General features: G+C 42.9%; 3 protein-coding genes across 7 annotated transcripts in view; 1 reads left to right on the forward strand and 2 right to left on the reverse strand.

Moving 5' to 3' along the window:
• Positions 1-4,728, reverse strand: part of npr2 (natriuretic peptide receptor 2) — a 56,162-nt gene extending 51,434 nt beyond the window's left edge. For both annotated transcript variants that reach the window (XM_072371327.1, XM_072371326.1), the window contains exon 1: positions 3,766-4,728. In XM_072371327.1, the coding sequence (XP_072227428.1) occupies positions 3,766-4,456 (691 nt within the window). In that variant the 5' untranslated portion in view covers positions 4,457-4,728. The remainder of the gene's footprint in view (positions 1-3,765) is intronic.
• A 2,126-nt stretch (positions 4,729-6,854) lies between these two features.
• alad (aminolevulinate dehydratase) lies at positions 6,855-14,893 on the reverse strand. Of its 4 annotated transcripts, none has more exons than XM_072372035.1 (12): positions 14,777-14,893; positions 13,796-13,921; positions 13,572-13,622; positions 13,057-13,153; positions 12,627-12,762; positions 12,453-12,536; positions 10,545-10,633; positions 10,402-10,457; positions 10,236-10,323; positions 10,056-10,142; positions 9,829-9,958; positions 6,855-7,382 (listed from the first exon to the last, which is right to left on the reverse strand). In XM_072372035.1, exons 2-12 carry the CDS (start codon positions 13,912-13,914, stop codon positions 7,324-7,326), a joined length of 996 nt encoding a protein of 331 aa, XP_072228136.1. In that variant the 5' UTR covers positions 13,915-13,921; positions 14,777-14,893; the 3' UTR covers positions 6,855-7,323. The 4 variants fall into 4 exon arrangements, with proteins under 4 accessions (XP_072228136.1, XP_072228135.1, XP_072228137.1 ...); XM_072372034.1 differs by having other exon boundaries at positions 13,796-13,935; positions 14,777-14,892; XM_072372036.1 differs by having other exon boundaries at positions 13,796-13,935; positions 14,799-14,880.
• A 225-nt stretch (positions 14,894-15,118) lies between these two features.
• tmem203 (transmembrane protein 203) lies at positions 15,119-17,298 on the forward strand. The gene is made up of 2 exons (XM_072372300.1): positions 15,119-15,236; positions 15,664-17,298. Exon 2 carries the CDS (start codon positions 15,867-15,869, stop codon positions 16,281-16,283), a length of 417 nt encoding a protein of 138 aa, XP_072228401.1. The 5' UTR covers positions 15,119-15,236; positions 15,664-15,866; the 3' UTR covers positions 16,284-17,298.
• The last annotated feature ends 839 nt before the right edge of the window (positions 17,299-18,137 follow it).

The raw sequence follows: 18,137 nt of genomic DNA on the forward strand, positions 1-18,137 counted from the left end.
AGGAATTATTGTATTCTACAGAGTAGTACAACAGGTAGAATGATAAAAGAGGATTAAAGTCATTATCACCCCTGTTGATTTTCAGTGTTGAAATGGGTATTAAAATGTATTCTATATAATAAGTTCATCCTAAACCCTCATTTTGATGTCAGTCAAGAAAATTATGATGATTTAAATCCTTTTGCTCTGATTTTTCAGCTTAATTGATTTCATTCTGAATTGTCAACGTTCCCATGGCATCCAATACTTTTCCAACTGATATCCTCAGCCTTAATCCTGCCAGTGGATTATAAAAAAATATATACAATAGAAAATACTAAGTTATCAAGCAAATCTAACAAATCTGTATCTTTTTTTTTGCTTTTAAAATCTGCAACGTTGGGAAAGGTCACCACAGAAGCATGGGTGAACCTGATCAGTTGTCAGCGCTCCAATGATGTGTGGCTGCACACTAAAAGCCGAGTTTTTCCTGCCTCTTGCTGTTTTGAATCCAGTCGGCAATGAAGTGACTCAACAGAGCTGACAGCTTGTAGGATATCTGCTGGGATAAAAGTGAGCTGAAAGCCGAGCCAGGACAAGCCCTGACAAAACCATTAGCTTCCATGACCTCCAGCTCACTGCAGCAGCACCGTAATTCATCAGTGAAGGGAGCGGGGGGTTAGCAGCCTGCACCTTTCACCCCTTTTCTTTGCCGCTGTGTTGCCCTTTGATTACCTTTACACTTTTACAGTAACAGCAGATAAATATGTCTAAATCTTGACTTGTTTCACTGCGCCAGAAACCATAACACAACCAATATTTACTGGCTGGAAGCGGATTTTGCCTGGAAATATTGAGTATTTTCCAAAGAAATGATTCCCTCCAAATGTTCCCCGGACTATAATATAATAAATATTTTGCAAAGCCCCCATGCCCTGTTGATAAGTATCAGAATCAGCTCTAAAATTCTGAATACTCACTGTAATGACAACACTCGTTCACATTTGCGGTTGCAGTTACAGGTCATTAAAGTTTCTGTGAAGATATACATTTAAAACAGGCAAACATCCACAATCATCTATGTAAAGCGTGTCTGAAACCTGAATCTGTAGAGGAGCCACTGTGATCTCTGAGCTGTAAGTTGATTATTTATTAATTCCCCTCAATGAATAAATAACCAAATAAATAATATCTCAGAAGTGTTTTCCTGTCAGCAGAACAGCTTTGTTTGGCAATGTCTCCCAACACTGTAACAAGTCATCATGTGCAAAAAATCTCTAGTTAAGATCATAAAAAAAAACTTTTAATTTCTGTTAGGTGCAATTTAAACTAACTAATGAGTTGAATAATGAGGTTCAGCTGTGTTTTAAACTTTTGGTATAGCCAGGCTAGCTGTTTGCCGCGCTCTCATTTGGGAAGCTTAGCTAAGCTAACTTGATTCCCGCTTAATGCTAACTGGAAACGATAATAACATACTTAATTCCTCCAATTAGAAGCCAGACAGCACAAAGGTACTAACTTTTTAATTTCAAGATAGAAAAGTAGGCAGTAGTTTTCTACTGCTATCTAAAGTTTAAATAACTGTACGTTTAAACTTGAATGAAAGATCTCTCGAAATTGTTGGTTAGAAATAAACATAACCAACTTCCGCTGATATAGCTAGCATAACAAGCTAGCATATAAGATTTTATTATGGTCGCATGAAGGTAGTTGTAACACAGCAGCCATTTTGATATAAAATATTTAGTTAAAAACAAGCGTTACAAATGGAAACATTGTGACTTAATTTACATGACTAATTATTTCATGATACTTTGTCATGTCAAAATAGCTTCTGTGAAGCCAGAGCCATTTGGCTCAATGTAAGTACCTGGGTCGATGCATAAATGATGCATGCACGTTTTCCCACGGACCAACTGAAAGCACGTGTGATGAGAATGTGCAAACTTTATGCATTCTTCAGACCATACATACACTGGATTTTAGAGCAATTGCAGCTCGTGTGCTGCTTCAGGTTTTTCCAAAGACTGTTTGAGAAAACAGCCAAAACACTATGCTCCATTTGTCCATCTGTGTCTCCTTCCTTTGCTCTTACTTTACAAAGCTGACTGCCCACATTACATTTTTCTATTCAGCCGTTTCTGTTCTCTTCATCAGAATTGACAGAATTGAAACCATCAAATAAAAGAGATTTGTGAACTTCTTCTTCTGCTTCTTCTTTATTGATGCTCTTCATTATCATGCTTTTGTGTTGTGGTGCAAATAATATTTTAAAATGCAAATGACTCCTTTGGGGAATGTCCTCATCCATTCATGGCTAAAAATGGTTGAAATCAGGTTAGTACATTAGTAGTTGCATGATGACTGAAATGTTTTAAAGAGAAGCATTTCATGAGCAGGGCTTTATAAATGTGGTTAAAAACTGGGTATGCACATTTCTGCCTTTGTGTTTTATGCATCGGGCTTCTAATGTTTTCTTCCAGTGTTGATGTATTCCTACGCTTTTATAGGAAAATAAACACTTTCACTGTGATTTCAATTTTTCCCTGTCAGTTTGACTGTATGGCGAATCAGAACAGACATCATTTAATTAGATGCATATGTTGTCTGGTATATTTAGAAAAATATAGACCATTTTCAAAAAATCTTAAGCGCCATTTTTAGACGTTTCTGTGCATTTTACGAGTTTTACGTGCGCCTTTATTTCCAATGCAGTGGGTTAATGTGGCTTTTTAAAGTCACAATGGTCCCCAGAACAGGGTTTCTGATTTCATACATTCAACTTAAAATTACAGGTGAAAATTCATCAAATTTTCGTACGTGTTTTTATACATAAAAAAAATATTATTTTACTTCAAGTTGTCTGTGAGTTATGGAGTCCGCACTTTGCACGTTTAGAATAATTATTATAATAGAAAAAGTTATGCGTCAATTTCTAAAAACATCCAGACCGTCACAATTACATTTTCACTCCAGCAATAACGATTACATCTGCCTCACAGCAGTTAATTAAACGTGAGGACAGAATGGTGATGAGTGATTTAAGAGCCTCTCACTGCTGTCTGAGATTTACATTTCACCGAAAAAGGCTGTCATAATGATTTGTTGACAACCAAATTCCTGTATTGCAACGTGATACAGTATTCCAGGTTAAGACAGGCTGAACAACACCTAAAGACTATTTTGGCCCCGAGGGCTCACATTTAAGGAGTACTTCTCATTCCCTTTGTAAGAAAAAAAAGAACTCAGGTGGTGGTCCTCCACGGGCAATAAACCAGCAGCAGCAGAGTGCCCACAGCCTAAACATTCCTCTGTAACTCCGGAATAAATGGGCTTTTCCTGCACCAATTCCCGTCCACCTTTGTTTGTATCTGCTGGGAAATGGAGGCGAAATGGTGCCCTCATTGATTAAAGGCGGAATATCCTAATTTCGTTCATTTGTAAAACTCAAATTAATGTCGCAAATAAGTAGACGTTAAAAGTACATTTTCCGCCCACATTTTTTCTAGTTTCTTTCCAAATCAAGAGTTTCCTATGCTGCAGCATCCGTAGGAGTCTCATCCATCCACTGACATTATCTTTATATTTGCCAGATGGTGATCTGCTTTATTTCGAGATAACGACGCGCTTCAAAGACAAGTTGCAAAACTTGCTGATAAAGTGAACTAAATCGCTGTTTTATGTTATTTGACTTGTTGGGAAACATATTTGGAGTTGACTTTGCTGTATGACAAGTCACAGACATCTGTAGACCACCTTTGTTTTTTTTTTACTCTGTGGACTTACTTCTCCCGTTGTCCTTCATGAAAGCTATGAGTTCCGAGTAATCCTGGTCGCCCGTGTACGGCATGGCCTCCACCGTGACGTTCATCTGCTCCTTCAGGTTGAAGTAAATCCCCTCAGAGAGAAAGTAGTGCGGCCGGTCATCCTGCCGCAGGTCGTAAAAGATCACCGCGGCCCGGGATGTCCAGTTAAAGTGCGTGTGCAGGACGTTGGCGAAGTCCCCCAGCTTTGTGGTGGACGGCCCGCTGCGCACTATGGTCCTGTACTCCCGCTGGTAGAAGCCGTACGCGGGTCCTCCGGCGGTGATAAGCGGGAGCTTCCAGTGGGTCGCGAAACGCCCCACAGAGGCGAGCGGGTACACGCAGCCGGGTCCGAAGAAAACGTCTGGGCGGATGTAAAGCTTGGCGTCCACGGCCACCACCTGTGCCCGGCTCTCGGCGCACGAGCCCGCGGCAGGGTCCTCCGTGCTGTAGTTGAGGATGTTGATGGTGCGGCCGAGTAGCAGCTTGTGTTTGACGTGCAGATCCTCGTGCGCCATGAGGATGGCTGGAAAGACGCGCGGCAGAGCCCACGGGTACTTGTGGTGATTGTCCGGCAGCATCACTGCCACGGTTATGTTGCTTCTGCAGCCGGGGAGGAGGCAACAGGACAGCGCCACAAACAGGCAGCATCCCAGCGCGCCTCTGCATCCCATTTCTCTAAAGCTCGGCCACGGAGAGCGCACAGTTTGGAGAGGACTCAGCTCAGTTCAACCAAACCATAAGTATCCGTAACCCCTCACTCTCTCTCTTTCAAAAGTCACACGGAGTCGGTAAAGGTGTTATCCTGTCGTGCCAGTGCGGTTGTGCCATGCGTCTTCGCTGCGTAAATCCCAGTATATGAACTTCTTTTACTTCCCAAAGCGAGTTCTCCAGCGCAGCGCAGTCCTCGCACTAACAGCCTCTCGGAGAGTGATAACATACATTCAGATGACTGGAACTTAAATCGGAGCAGCGCTCTGCTCGGCCCCCACACGTCACACACTGCAAAAAGTGTGTATTCGTTACGGTGTCCATAAATCACTGTGAAATGATGAAATAAACCGTAAATTAATCGGTAAATCATTTGCGTCGCCCTGTGAATTGAGGTGCTTCCGGTGCAGGTTGCATTCATCTTATATGCCTTTTGTTCCCACTTCTAAAACCAGGTAGACCCAGATCCACGTTGAGGAACAAGAGGAACCCGAAGCTGTATCACTTAATCAGAATCGGCTCTGGACAGGGAATCAAGCTGTTCATGTCTTAATGGAAAATTTTGAAATTTAAAGAAAATCCAGAAACAACAAATTATAAATGACAAATATTTTCCATTTTTTGCAGTGTACTGTGAAAAAAATCCTGTTAAAAAAAACAAATAGAGGTGAGTCGCCCCCTGCCTGCCGTTTATGTTACACTATAGGTCCAACAGTCCCTTGTTGGGTATTGGGGCGCACGGGCGGCTTTTAGGGGATTTGATGCGTTTTAACGGACTGGATCACAGTGAAATGGATTAAATCTGCCTGAATTGGACTGCGTTGCATGCACTGGTTTTAAACTTTTCTGTTCTCGGTTTATGGTGTAAATAGATACATAAAATGATTTTAATTTAATTGAAATGTCATATTATCTTAGCAGCAGGGTGCAGAACCCTTTATGGGGGCATGTGCTTGAACTTGAAAAGTGAGCCATGGAAACCTGGTGGTAAATATAATCAGGGAGCTGATGACTATCACATTAAGGCATCAGTTAAATCAGTTATTGTCATGCCAGACACTGCCAGTGTAGAGAGGTCAGGGGTCACAGCACAGCACGACTAACACCACAGCCATTTTTTAACTTGATGAGAGTCAGAGGTATGGAATGGCTGACTGACTAACTGGAACTGCATCCATTCAGAAAGCTGCGCCAACTGGACTGTAAAATGAAAAAAAAGGGATCAAAAGTGATCCTAAGGCACATGCATCTATTTATCTGTGAAATCCTGGATATTTTCAGCTTTTTGTAACATCCTTCTATGACTCTTTTGAGAAGTAAAACTCTCCCATGACTGAATAAACTCGTGTGATGACATATTTAGATATACTGCTAGGAAGGGGTGCTGCTGTGTATGCATATTTCTCCAAAGAGGTCACAGGTCAGTTTGGGAGTCAGCGCATCACTCAGCGCAGGGATTCAGGCCATCCTGTCCTCCTTCAGATCACCCTGCAGCCATCTTATTCTTTGAACTGACTGTGACCTCATCTATACGTTGATGCAGCTGAAGATTTTCTTTTCTCAACACAGCCTGAACCCTCTGAGACGAGCTTCCTGTCATTTCTTTAAGGAGTCTTCAGGAATAGTTCTCCAGGCTTCTTGAAGGACATCCCAAAGCTCTTCTTTGGATGTGGGCTGCCTTTTGTTCCGTTCTCTGTCAGATGATCCCACACTGCTTCAATAATGTTGAGGTCCGGGCTCTGGGGAGGATTCATCCCTCCATAAGACCTGTTGCCACTGATTTTCAGTCCACTTCTTGTGTCATTTGGCATAGCTCAGCCTTTTCTCCCTGTTTCCCTTCCTTAAGAACGGCTTCTTGACAGCCACCCTTCCATGGAGACCATTTCTGATGAGGCTTGGGCCAACAGTAGATGGATCAGCTGAAGGTCCAGATGCATCTCTCAGGTCCTGTCAGGTCACAGCTGGATTTTTTTCCTCTTTCTTAAGGACATCACTTTCAGATCCTGTTCATCTGCTGTAGATAGTTTTTTAGGCCTGACACTTCTTCTTTTGTCCTCCACTTGTCCAGTTTCCTCATATTCTTCAGACACATGCAGCGCACCATGCTGAGATGTGAAGTTTTCAGTTGAATGCTCTCTGGGAATCATCTAATTGGTGCAACAGTCTTTTAAGTCTGTTAAACACTGTTGCCGTTTTTCACAGGTGCCAATAAAAAAATGCCTGGCAGATTGGCAGCAAAATATAAAGAAATGAGGGGTGGACCAAGACTTTGCATAGTCCTGTGTCTGTATAATAGTTCTGTGTCTTTCTAACATGAGAAGATCAAAGCCTAAACTTTAAATAAAGTGCACACACCATTAGAGATCTGAAGGAACAACTTTATTTCCACCAGTCAATGCAAGTGTGTTCAAGCATGATTAAAAACCACCTCAGGCAGCCGTCACACACTCATCAGACTCGTACAAATGTGCCTTTCATAATCAGCTCAGGGAACGCAGAGGACAGCTCTCATTTAACCCACAACAACATTTTCTGCTAAAAAAACACCAACACAATCAACAGCTTTTACATTCCCTGCGTTCGCCTCTAAGTCAGCCCTTTAAAAGCTAAACAGAAAAGAAAGTTAGAGACGGGATCCAGGAGCGTAGAGTTAGTGCTGCAGCTCAGCCTGATATGAAGACGGACTCTCAGTGTTCAGGTTGCCGTTGGAATCGTCACTAAATTGATTGATTGCTTTCAGTAAATACGGTTTTCTCTTAGTAAGCGTGACTGAGTCACCAGAAGGTTTGCAGCTTGAAAGAAGTGTTGATCCACCTTCGCTCTTCATGCTTTACTCCTTCAGCCAGGTGAGCAGCTGAGGGGTGTAGTAGGTGATGATGATGTCAGCGCCTACGTCACAAATCAAGCAAAAACTGTTAGCATCTGATCAGATTAGATCTACAGCTGGCAGATTTAGTAGCTGGGAAAGTAAATCTGTTGCCATTCTGTAACAGGGTCTCTGCAGGTTTCAACAAGTCAAATTTAAGACGTTTTAAAGACCATAATGAATACAATTTAAGACGCATTTCACAACCAAACAGGCAAAAAAGTACCTGAAAAGGCCTGAAATATAGGAAAAAAATGCTGAACTCAACTAAAAACACCAGAAGCCTCTCTCTTGTGAGCTAATATTTGTTCTACTGTTAACTTTGGACCCCCCCCCCCCCCCCCCCTTCATTATTGAATTGCAACACTTAAATGTAAACACAGAGATGAAGAAGTGGATTGTGAGGGGCCACAGTAACGGAGACATGAAAATACAGTAATTACAGTAGCTTTAGGTGACGTGGTGCACAGTAACGGGATTTCACATCGTGCACTAACATCATCACATCGTGCGCTAACATCATCACATCGTGCGCTAACATCATCACATCGTGCGCTAACATCATCACATCGTGCGCTAACATCATCACATCGTGCGCTAACATCACATCGTGCGCTAACATCATCGCATCGTGCACTAACATCATCGCATCGTGCGCTAACATCATCGCATCGTGCGCTAACATCATCGCATCGTGCGCTAACATCATCGCATCGTGCACTAACATCATCGCATCGTGCGCTAACATCATCGCATCGTGCACTAACATCATCACATCGTGCGCTAACATCATCACATCGTGCACTAACATCATCACATCGTGCACTAACATCATCACATCGTGCACTAACATCATCACATCGTGCACTAACATCATCACATCGTGCACTAACATCATCACATCGTGCGCTAACATCATCGCATCGTGCACTAACATCATCGCATCGTGCGCTAACATCATCACATCGTGCACTAACATCATCGCATCGTGCACTAACATCATCACATCGTGCACTAACATCATCGCATCGTGCACTAACATCATCGCATCGTGCACTAACATCATCGCATCGTGCGCTAACATCATCGCATCGTGCGCTAACATCATCGCATCGTGCGCTAACATCATCGCATCGTGCGCTAACATCATCACATCGTGCACTAACATCATCACATCGTGCACTAACATCATCACATCGTGCGCTAACATCATCACATCGTGCGCTAACATCATCACATCGTGCACTAACATCATCACATCGTGCGCTAACATCATCGCATCGTGCGCTAACATCATCGCATCGTGCGCTAACATCATCACATCGTGCACTAACATCATCGCATCGTGCACTAACATCATCGCATCGTGCACTAACATCATCGCATCGTGCACTAACATCATCGCATCGTGCACTAACATCATCGCATCGTGCACTAACATCATCACATCGTGCACTAACATCATCAGGTCAGGGTTTCCCATCAGTGCATGTAACGTTAGTCTGCTCTCGTTTCCTGAGCGCAATCCAGAGGAAAATAAATACACCGTTAACGGGACGTTGCTGATATGCAGCAGCAGCAGCAGCTCGTCACTATGACAGAACACATGAGGTCAGGTCTGAGGTTACGTGCCGTAACGGCGCAGACAGACGAGACACCTGCCGGAGACCCCCCCCCCCCGTTTCACCGCCAACACACCGGGGCACACACACAACACGCCAACCAGCTGTGCTGGATAAGTTCTGCCCGGGGTGCTCCGGTACTTTGGTTCCGTTTGTTGTAGCGTCCTCAAGTAATTAAAAGCAAGTCTGAAGTTTATACATTTGTTTTAAATAAAAGTTTTAAGACCTTTCAAAATCGTATTTAAGACATTTTATGAAATTTTTAAGATAATTTTAGAGATTTTATGACCTTAAATTCAAATGATTGGATTTTAGACGTTTTAAGACTTTTTGAAACCCTGCGGACCCCCTGGTGTAAAGCTGTGATTCTCTCACAATACCGCAGACATTCTGGCAGCAAGGACACCAAGCGACTGTGAGAGTATTAACAGCACGGGCCTTTCAGCCTTTCAGCATTGATGAAATCATAAATTAAACAATTATTTTCTCATTGTTAGCGCTGAATTTCCTTTGAAAAAAGTGTTGCAGGCCTAAAATACAAAAACAGATGTATGTAACTTTGTTCTGATTCGGTTAATGTACAAATGGAGCCACAGTAAATATGTATTAAATGACTCCTCCTTTGTGTTTTACCAGCAGATACTTTTCTGACCTCCAGCAGAATAAAATCACATCATTCTGGCTCAGAATACTGCTAACCAGATAAAAAGTGCGCAGTAGGATCAAACCCTCGGACGGATCTTAATTCTCCTTGTGGAGATTAAATGCCAGGCTGGTGCTTTGACATTTATCCGCTCAGATGTCTGATGTGCTGTTCAAGCGTAAACCCTGTCCTCTCTTCCCTCACCTGCCCTGCGGAAGGCGGTCATGGCCTCCATCACAGCGGCCCGCAGGTCAAACGCTCCAGCCTGCGCTCCGTGCCAGATCATTGCAAACTCCCCAGACACGTTGTACACCGCCAGGGGGTGAGTGGGGAACTGGTGAGGAAAACCGAAGAAGACGAGCTTTTTTTCTGCCTCATTTTAACCGATCTTCGCCGACTTCTGATGAACATCACCTGATTTACTTGCTCACCTTGTCTTTGACTTCCCTCACGATGTCCAGATACGGCAGACCTGGTTTCACCATCAGCATGTCCGCTCCCTCTCTCACGTCTCGCTCCTGCAGCAAAGGCAACGGCAAAATGTCGGTGCACACACACACACACACACACACACACGCGCAGCCCAGACACACACCAGCAAACTAACTCACCACGGCCCGAATGGCAAGTCCTCTCGCTCCGGGGGGCAGCTGATAGCAGCGCCTGTCTCCAAACGCAGGCTTGGACTGCGCAGCATCCCTGTATGCAAACACAGCAGGGAGCGTGAGAGCTCTGCCTGTCTTATATGATGACGCCACACCACAGGGGCTCACTTACCTGAAAGGACCATAATAACAAGAGGCAAACTTTGCACTGTAGCTCAGCACTGAAACCTGCATGAGGAGACAGTCAAAAGACTTTCAATAACTGAACCAACATGACAATAAAATGACTTTCCTCCCGGTTTTCAGGAGATTTACCTTGTTCCCCAAACCGTTGGACAACAGCGATTGTTTTATGGCTCGGACTCTTCCGTCCATCATGTCAGAGGGAGCGATGATGTGACAACCTGCAGGACAACAAGGCGAGGCCCGTTTATTCACTGTCAGCGAAGAGTTCCGACAAAAAAAAGGCTACCCAAAGAACGTCACGTGGAGCGTGAGAAAGAAACGCTCCATGAAGTCATGAATCTAAGAAGAACGACAAGAAAACGGATTACATCGTGTGTTCCAGTTAAGTTCACAGAAACATCGTTATTAGCAAAATACAAATTAAATGTTTAAGGGAAAACAAGAAAGAAAGAATATGACTTGGTTTAATACAGTCTTATTAAAGCACAATCTATGAGCTAAAAACAGAATCTTTATTTTATCTTTAAAAACAGCTGCAGCTTGCAGAAGTATTCACCCCCTTGGCTTTTTACCGAATTTGTTACATTCCAACCTGTAATTTAAATGTTTTTAAATCTTATTTTATGGGATGGATCTGCACAAAAAAGTCTAAGTTGGTGAAATGAAATGGCATGTGCATATGTATCCACCCCCTTTGCTATGAAGACCCGAAAAAGTACTGGTGATCTATCGGTATAAACACACCTTTTCTGAAAGGCCCCAGAGGCTAAAACACCACAAAGCAAGAGGACCAAGGAGTTCTCCAAACAAGTCAGGGTTGGGTTAGAAAGAAATATCCAAATCTTTGATGATCCATCAAATCAAACTGACAGTCAGTGCAAGAATCAAAGAACTGGAGTCTTGTGATCAGTCTTCTGGCTGTTTGTCAGGATTGCAGCAGCAGCATTTTCAAAGAACTGGTGTTATTACTGCGTTATACCAAAGGAACACAGGCATGAATGAGCCTCTCGTCTTGTTTGGAAGTTTCTCATTTAAACAGTATGTAAGCTGTCAGGCTGCTGACTCTGGGCACTTGAAGTGGTTGTTAGTTTTAGCGCCTTCGACCCTTTATACACCAGACAGGTTGTATAATTTTATCATCACGGGCAGTAAGCATCCTGTCACTGGTCTAATCCTCCAAATACCAACTATGAGACAGTAAAAATGAGCAAAAAGCCTGGAAAAACCCCCACAAATGCCTACTTTTAAAAAAAAGAAAAGCTAAATAAACGCCAAGCATTAAGCTATCGAACAAGTCACAACAGACAGAGTCAGCTGATCAGAGGCAGATATGCTGGGCGGCCATCATGCATGCCTGGTGCATCAATGGAGGGAGGGCCCTTCGTCACCCTGGTGCTTTCACAATGTTTGGTGTAGAAGACAAACCTCCAGCTAAACACTGAGCAGCACCCTTCCTTCTTTGTTGCCAAGAGGATCTATTTCTGTCCTATCATGAGGGAAGCTTGTTGCATCCAATTGTTTACTCTCTTGAGAGAAGGCATGACAGGTCTGAGGGAGCGCTGTCATTAGATGAATCATTAATGTCTGCATGACTGTGAAAAGCAGCTACGAGGTATTCTTGGTGAATACAAAAAAAAGGGGAAATATGTAGGTTATGGTCACAAAAAAGGAGGGGCTGAAGAACCAATCCTTACGGGGGGTTTTCTGATTTCTCAACACTGTCACTGTGCACAAAGTGTGACCTAAGCAGCAATAAGACCTGCCCTGATAGTCTGGCCCAGTCATTCACTCTATCATGAAGTAAGTCATGAGTCACGCTACGAGATGCTGCTCTGAACTTTACTGGCACAGAATAAGTATTCCTTCCCACTTCCTTATGAACTGATATGCGTGTCAGAAGATATCAAACATAATAAACTTCAGGAGATGAATATGTTTGAAAACTACAACCTTTAAGTCAGTAAAAAGGAGAATGTGAATGAAAGCAACTTCATATTTTACACACCTCAAAAATAACAAAAGAGAAACTAGATTTACCAGCCCGTCCATAAGCCAGCGCTACTTCTGCCAAGCGGAGACAGCTGGCGTCATTGTTCAGGGTGCCGTCGTCATTCAGGATCCCTAAAAGGTACAAAGAAGAATGTGCTGCGTGTCTTTATGCTGCTGCGTACGTCAAACAGCCGAAGGCAAGCTTCATGGAGACCCACTGACCGCAGTGTCCGTGCGATGTGTACGGACACAGGCAAACGTCGCACGCCACAAGCAGCTCCGGGAACAAAGATCGGACTTTCTTAACTGCCAGAACAGCCGGCGTGTCGTCTGTGTCGGCGCCGGAGCCCCTTTCATCCTGATGAGAGAACACAGACATGTTTTCCACTGTGAACTGACAGATTTGGAATACGTTGCTGCTTCAGCATGAGCAGGGCTCTGCCATAGCAGATTCCTCCCTGCTGCTTTCAGCTTTTCCTCAACAATTTCTAACCCAGCTATCGGAATTAGCTCCCATACAGACACAAGAGCACGAGTGAAAGGCAAACCCACGGCCAGAATCATCTAAATGCTTAATTAATGTGGAGAAAACAACACAAACATTTATTTTCAGGCTGAGCCATGAACCTGCCTTTCTTTTGGTTTGACGTACCTTTGCTATTTTTGCCGGGACACCAAAGATCAGCACACATTTCAAGCCGTTCTCCACGAGCGGCCGCAGCATTCCCTCCAGCTTGTTCACCCCATATCTATGAATAGAAAAGACAAAGGAGTTGTGATGAGAAGGCAAGAGACAATCAGAAATCCACAGTGTGACATTCCAGGAACTGCATGCATTTCAGTCCATGTACTGTAATGAAGGCAAAATGTGAGTTCAGGTTTGCTGTTGAATGAAATAAAGGTCTAACGGATTCTCTTCTTATCTCATATCTCAGTCGAGGTCAGAGTGACCGCCCTTCCTGACTGCTTTTATCTGAAGACAACAGCCTCAATGGGTACGCAGCTGTGGCCCCACACTCTTATTGTCATCCATCTGAGGCCAAGCACAAAGACATCCATCTCACAGGAAAAGAGATGCATTCTGCGACATTTTGCTACAAGCCAACTTCCATCTTCAGCTTTCGTTCATGCGTGTGTGTGTGTGTGTGTGTGTGTGAGAGACTTTACCTTGCCTGTCCTGGCAGGCTACCAATAGGCTCCACTGCATCTGCACTGTCTCTGTAAAACAGTGTCACAGAACAAGATTAAAACTATGTTAATATGGAAACCTCTAATGGCAAAAACTGCCTGTTTTATACAGGGAATGATTCAGATTCACTGTTGCATCAGTCAAACTTCAGCACACATAGTAACCTGGCCTCACTTGTAGAAAACAGCTCAATTTCACTCACGTAACGAATATCGGATAGATAAGATTGTCTGGTCTGAGATCGGCTGCGCAGGTCTGCCAGTAGCGGAGCGTTGGGTGGAAATAGCCACTGTGGAGGACCGACTCTGCCGGCGTCTGCATCTTTACCCTTGAAAATAAAATCTGATAAGAGGAAAAATTCAGTGTGACACAGGCAACTGGTCAAACTTCAAAAGCAAAGCCAAAATACAGCCCTCACAATGTTGTGCTTCAGCTCAGTCAACGTTAAAACTGAGCAAGCATGCGTAACGCTGCTTTTCCAAGCAGCAGCTTGGCTCAGGCTCACTGCAGAGTCAACACACCGCAGGCGTTTTCTGTTCATTCAGTCCAGACCTCATCAGCCCAAACACTGTTTCTTTGAATAGACCAACAAGTCTATATCAGTTGGGTTTAACAGCACAGAAGAATCTGGTTATTGTGATTGTTTTACACATTTATGTTGTCCAGAATGGAGTTTTTCTCTCTTTTTAAACTTTTTCAGAGTTTTTTGGAGTGTTCAAAATCAGTTTGATCTGATTAAAGGAATTTGGATGAACTGCACACTTTTCTTAGAGCCAATTTTCACTTGGCAGAGGACAGTTAAAAACACGGCATCTCATTATTTACGTTCACTGCATTTCTAAAGCATTGAAATACATCAATTACGCAACATACAATAGCAATAGTGTCCTGTAGTAACAGTGACAAGAAGGTAACAGCGCCAGCTCACATAATTTTCAGAAACACGAAACAAAACCCAAAGCAGAGACAGTTGCAAACAGCAATAAAAAGCGACAATATTGCTCCTGTGATTTTCAAGTATAGCAGGTCAGTCATTACATTATGAAATGTCATTTTGTCACCTTAGCTAAGATGAATCTTCACAGAAAACACTGAGCGCAGACTGTAACAACAAATAACAGCAACTTATGTCGTAAATCTATAAGACCGCGTTTCAAGACGAAAATAAAGGGTTCATAAATACCAAATGAAGTCAGCGTGCTCACCACTGAAGAAGGGAGTTGTCGACTTCTCCACTCAAGTTCAGTTGACTGGAGGTGCTTCTTCTTCGATGGTTTTGCTGTTGTTACCGTACTACCGCCGCCTACTGACTGGAATGTTATTCAATTTTTAAAATATATAATTTATTATAGTTGTGTAACAGGAACCATACTCTCTTTTGTTCCAATAATTAAAGCGAGATAAATAACGATATAAAAAAAACTAATGAAAAATTTGAATTGTCAGATATGTAAATTAGCAGCGACGATACAAAAACTGGGCTTTGCGGCCACCGTAGAATCCTCTTGCTGTGTTCTCGCGACATTCTTTAATAGCGAGAACTAAAGCAGGAGCTACGATGCTATCAGCTTCGTAACATCGTTTTGTTCCTACAGTTTCATAATTAACTACGTGGAGAAGGAGAACACCCAGCTGTTTTTAAGGTAATTTAACATATTATTACAGTAACCCACATTCTGAATATGTGTATACATGCGTCGTGTTCGAAACTATCTTTTCTGTTATTAGCATACAGTAGCATTACAATACAGCGACTGGTTATCTTCTGTATGTTCGACGTAATAGAAGCTTGACATATATAGGGAACGTTGATTTGACATTTTGTCCTGCATTAATTGGAACCGAACAACATCGCCCGGGATAAATTTGAAGACTATCAAGACAACAGGACGAAGGGAGATAAATAGCTCAGATCATGGGCCCTCTCTGTTTTAAAAACATAGACTGATTATGCCTGTCTATTGTTAGTTTTAATAAATGAAGCTCGTAGTGTCTTCTCTTCTAATACTGTGGTTTCTTAATGTTTCTATGACCACCTTCTCGTTCACCTCATCCATTTATCATCCGCAGGTTGAATGTGAAGATGTAGCCAACAGTGGGTCATCTGTGCGGTATCAAAAAGCTCCTGTCTGAAGATTATAAGTGACCTCTCCCCTGAACTTGCTGCCTCCCTAACCCTGGAGCCCTCCCATCCCTAACCAGGACTGCCTCGTGCTTGGCTTGGCCGTCCTCAGTCAGTCTGTCCCCGGTTGAAGACCTCGCTGTTCTCAACCATGCTGTTCTCCTTGAGGGAACTGGTCCAGTGGCTGGGCTTTGCCACCTTTGAACTTTTCCTCCACCTACTGGCTTTGCTGGTCTTCAGCATGCTGGTTGCTCTGAGAGCTGACATGTTTACTCCCAAGCTGAGCTGGTGGCTGGTGTTCGTTCCACTGTTCGCCGCGGACGGCCTCAGCACTTACTTCACGGCCATCGTGTCCATCCGACTTTACCAAGAGAATGAGAAGCGCCTTGCAGTGCTGCGGCTCCTCTGGGTGCTGACGGTGCTCAGCCTGAAGCTGGTGTGCGAGGTGCTGCTGTGCCAGAAGCTGGCTGAGCAGGAGCAAGCCAGAGACCTCTGGTTTGGCCTAATTGTTTCACCCCTCTTCATCTTGCTGCAGCTGCTCATGATACGAGCGTGTCGGGTCAACTGAGGGGAAGCAGTTCAAAGTGTGACACCACAGGAGCAGAGAGCAGTCTCTGTCTGCCGTTAGAGATTTTAAGGATTAAATCGGTGAAATTTTCATTGTGGCTCATTGCCACCTGTTTTTTCTTCATTTAAAAAAAAAAAAAGTTCTTATTCCAGCTTACACCACAGTCTAGTTTTCCAACATCTGGGTTTCACATAACTTCAAGATCAACAGAAAATATTCTTGCATGTTTCAGTTATGCAGTATTTCTATTTGTGTTTTCAATAATAAGGAATTAATTGTTGCCATTTTTTATTTTTATTTTTTTTCATGCCAGTTTTATCGGGATAGATTACTGCTGTAAATGTTGTGGTATCTTAACAAGGACAAATAGTCAGAACCTGTCCTAATATAAAGTCTGGATTTGGAACTTAGTAGTGCCTCTACATTGTGCAATCAATGGTGAACAATGAGCCATAAGGAAAAAAATGACCAGAGTTATGTTTTAATACGCCTGTGCACGGAACATTTCGAATGAAATAAACTGGTGAAACCTTAAGGCAGAAACCACCTGAGTAACATTTTGGGCAAATCTCATGGATTAAAGACCCCAAGGAGCTCCTGCAGCTTTATTGCTTTTACTTTTTGCCCAGAATAAGATGCCACTTACCAGCAAAGTTTGTGTCACTGTGTTGCCAGTTGCTGGGAGTGTTGCTCATGTAAAAATCATTCCCCTCAAATCACCAAGCTGGTTGGCTTCCATCAGTGAGAATGGTCTGCGCAGAAAGAAGCTGGAGCTGAAACCTGCCGGCTCTGGACTGAAGAACTGAATGCAAATTCCATTGTGTGCACACGTCCTCCCTAAAAGTTGCTGTAATGTCCTTTTTATTTTATTTTTTTTCTATCCACCCTTGTATATGTACTGCATGTATTTATGGTCTTGTTTTAATTTAATTCCTGATGTGATATGTACATGTTGGATTTTGAAAAGAAATTCAAAAACCCTTATTTATGTTCTTATGTTTTTCTATAGCACATCTGTGGTCATCTGTATGTATGTGTAAATAAAACACATTTAAGCAATGTTGCCTTTTAATGTTTGTTGAGGGCGGTGATGGGTGGAGGCGCTGTGATGCCATAAGGTGGCGCTGCTAACCTTATTTATGGGCGTGGTGTGCGACAAGATGAAGCCCATGCTTCACTCGTCAGTTTCAAAACCATTTTCATATGATTTCCAGCCTCCTGGAATGGTAAAATTAGTCACTTTGTGTTGAAAACAGTTTGGAGACTAAGGGGCACGTCATGTATTCTCAAACTTTATTTGGTTTCACCTAAAACTCGGACCAGATATGCAAGCTGTTCACTAATCAAGATATTATAGTCTGACTACAAATCATATAAAAAATAACGTGTTATTATGTGCGACCTATTGTCATGATTCAAATTCCGAAAAATATTACGTAGGACGTTCACTATCGCGTTATTATTTTGGGAGGTACGTCAGATTTCATAACTACTACAACCTACTTCGAGAAGGAATTGATGCTCAGTTGACCTACTTACTTATGCATTATCATTATTTTATTCCCTCGCGCTCTTTAGTCAAGCTGTGCTTCATTACAGCTTGGCGATAAATATTTAATTGGGTACAGTAATCACTTGTAGTACCCAGGAATAGCCTACTTAGTGCTGATTCATGTGCACCGAGCTGCTCAGCTCATGTGTTTGCCGCACCCGGATTATCGACAGGTGGAATCACCGGCAAGTGTTCAACGAACGAACGAGCGTCAACTCGGGGTTTTCCACAAAAAAATCGGAGTAATACCACACTGTGAGCTAAGCAACGATATAAATATATCCATATACTGTGTGTGAATT

The sequence above is a fragment of the Leuresthes tenuis genome, unplaced genomic scaffold (assembly GCF_036924035.1).
Source record: "Leuresthes tenuis unplaced genomic scaffold, fLeuTen1.0.hap1 SCAF_19, whole genome shotgun sequence".
NCBI classification, from domain to species: domain Eukaryota; kingdom Metazoa; phylum Chordata; class Actinopteri; order Atheriniformes; family Atherinopsidae; genus Leuresthes; species Leuresthes tenuis.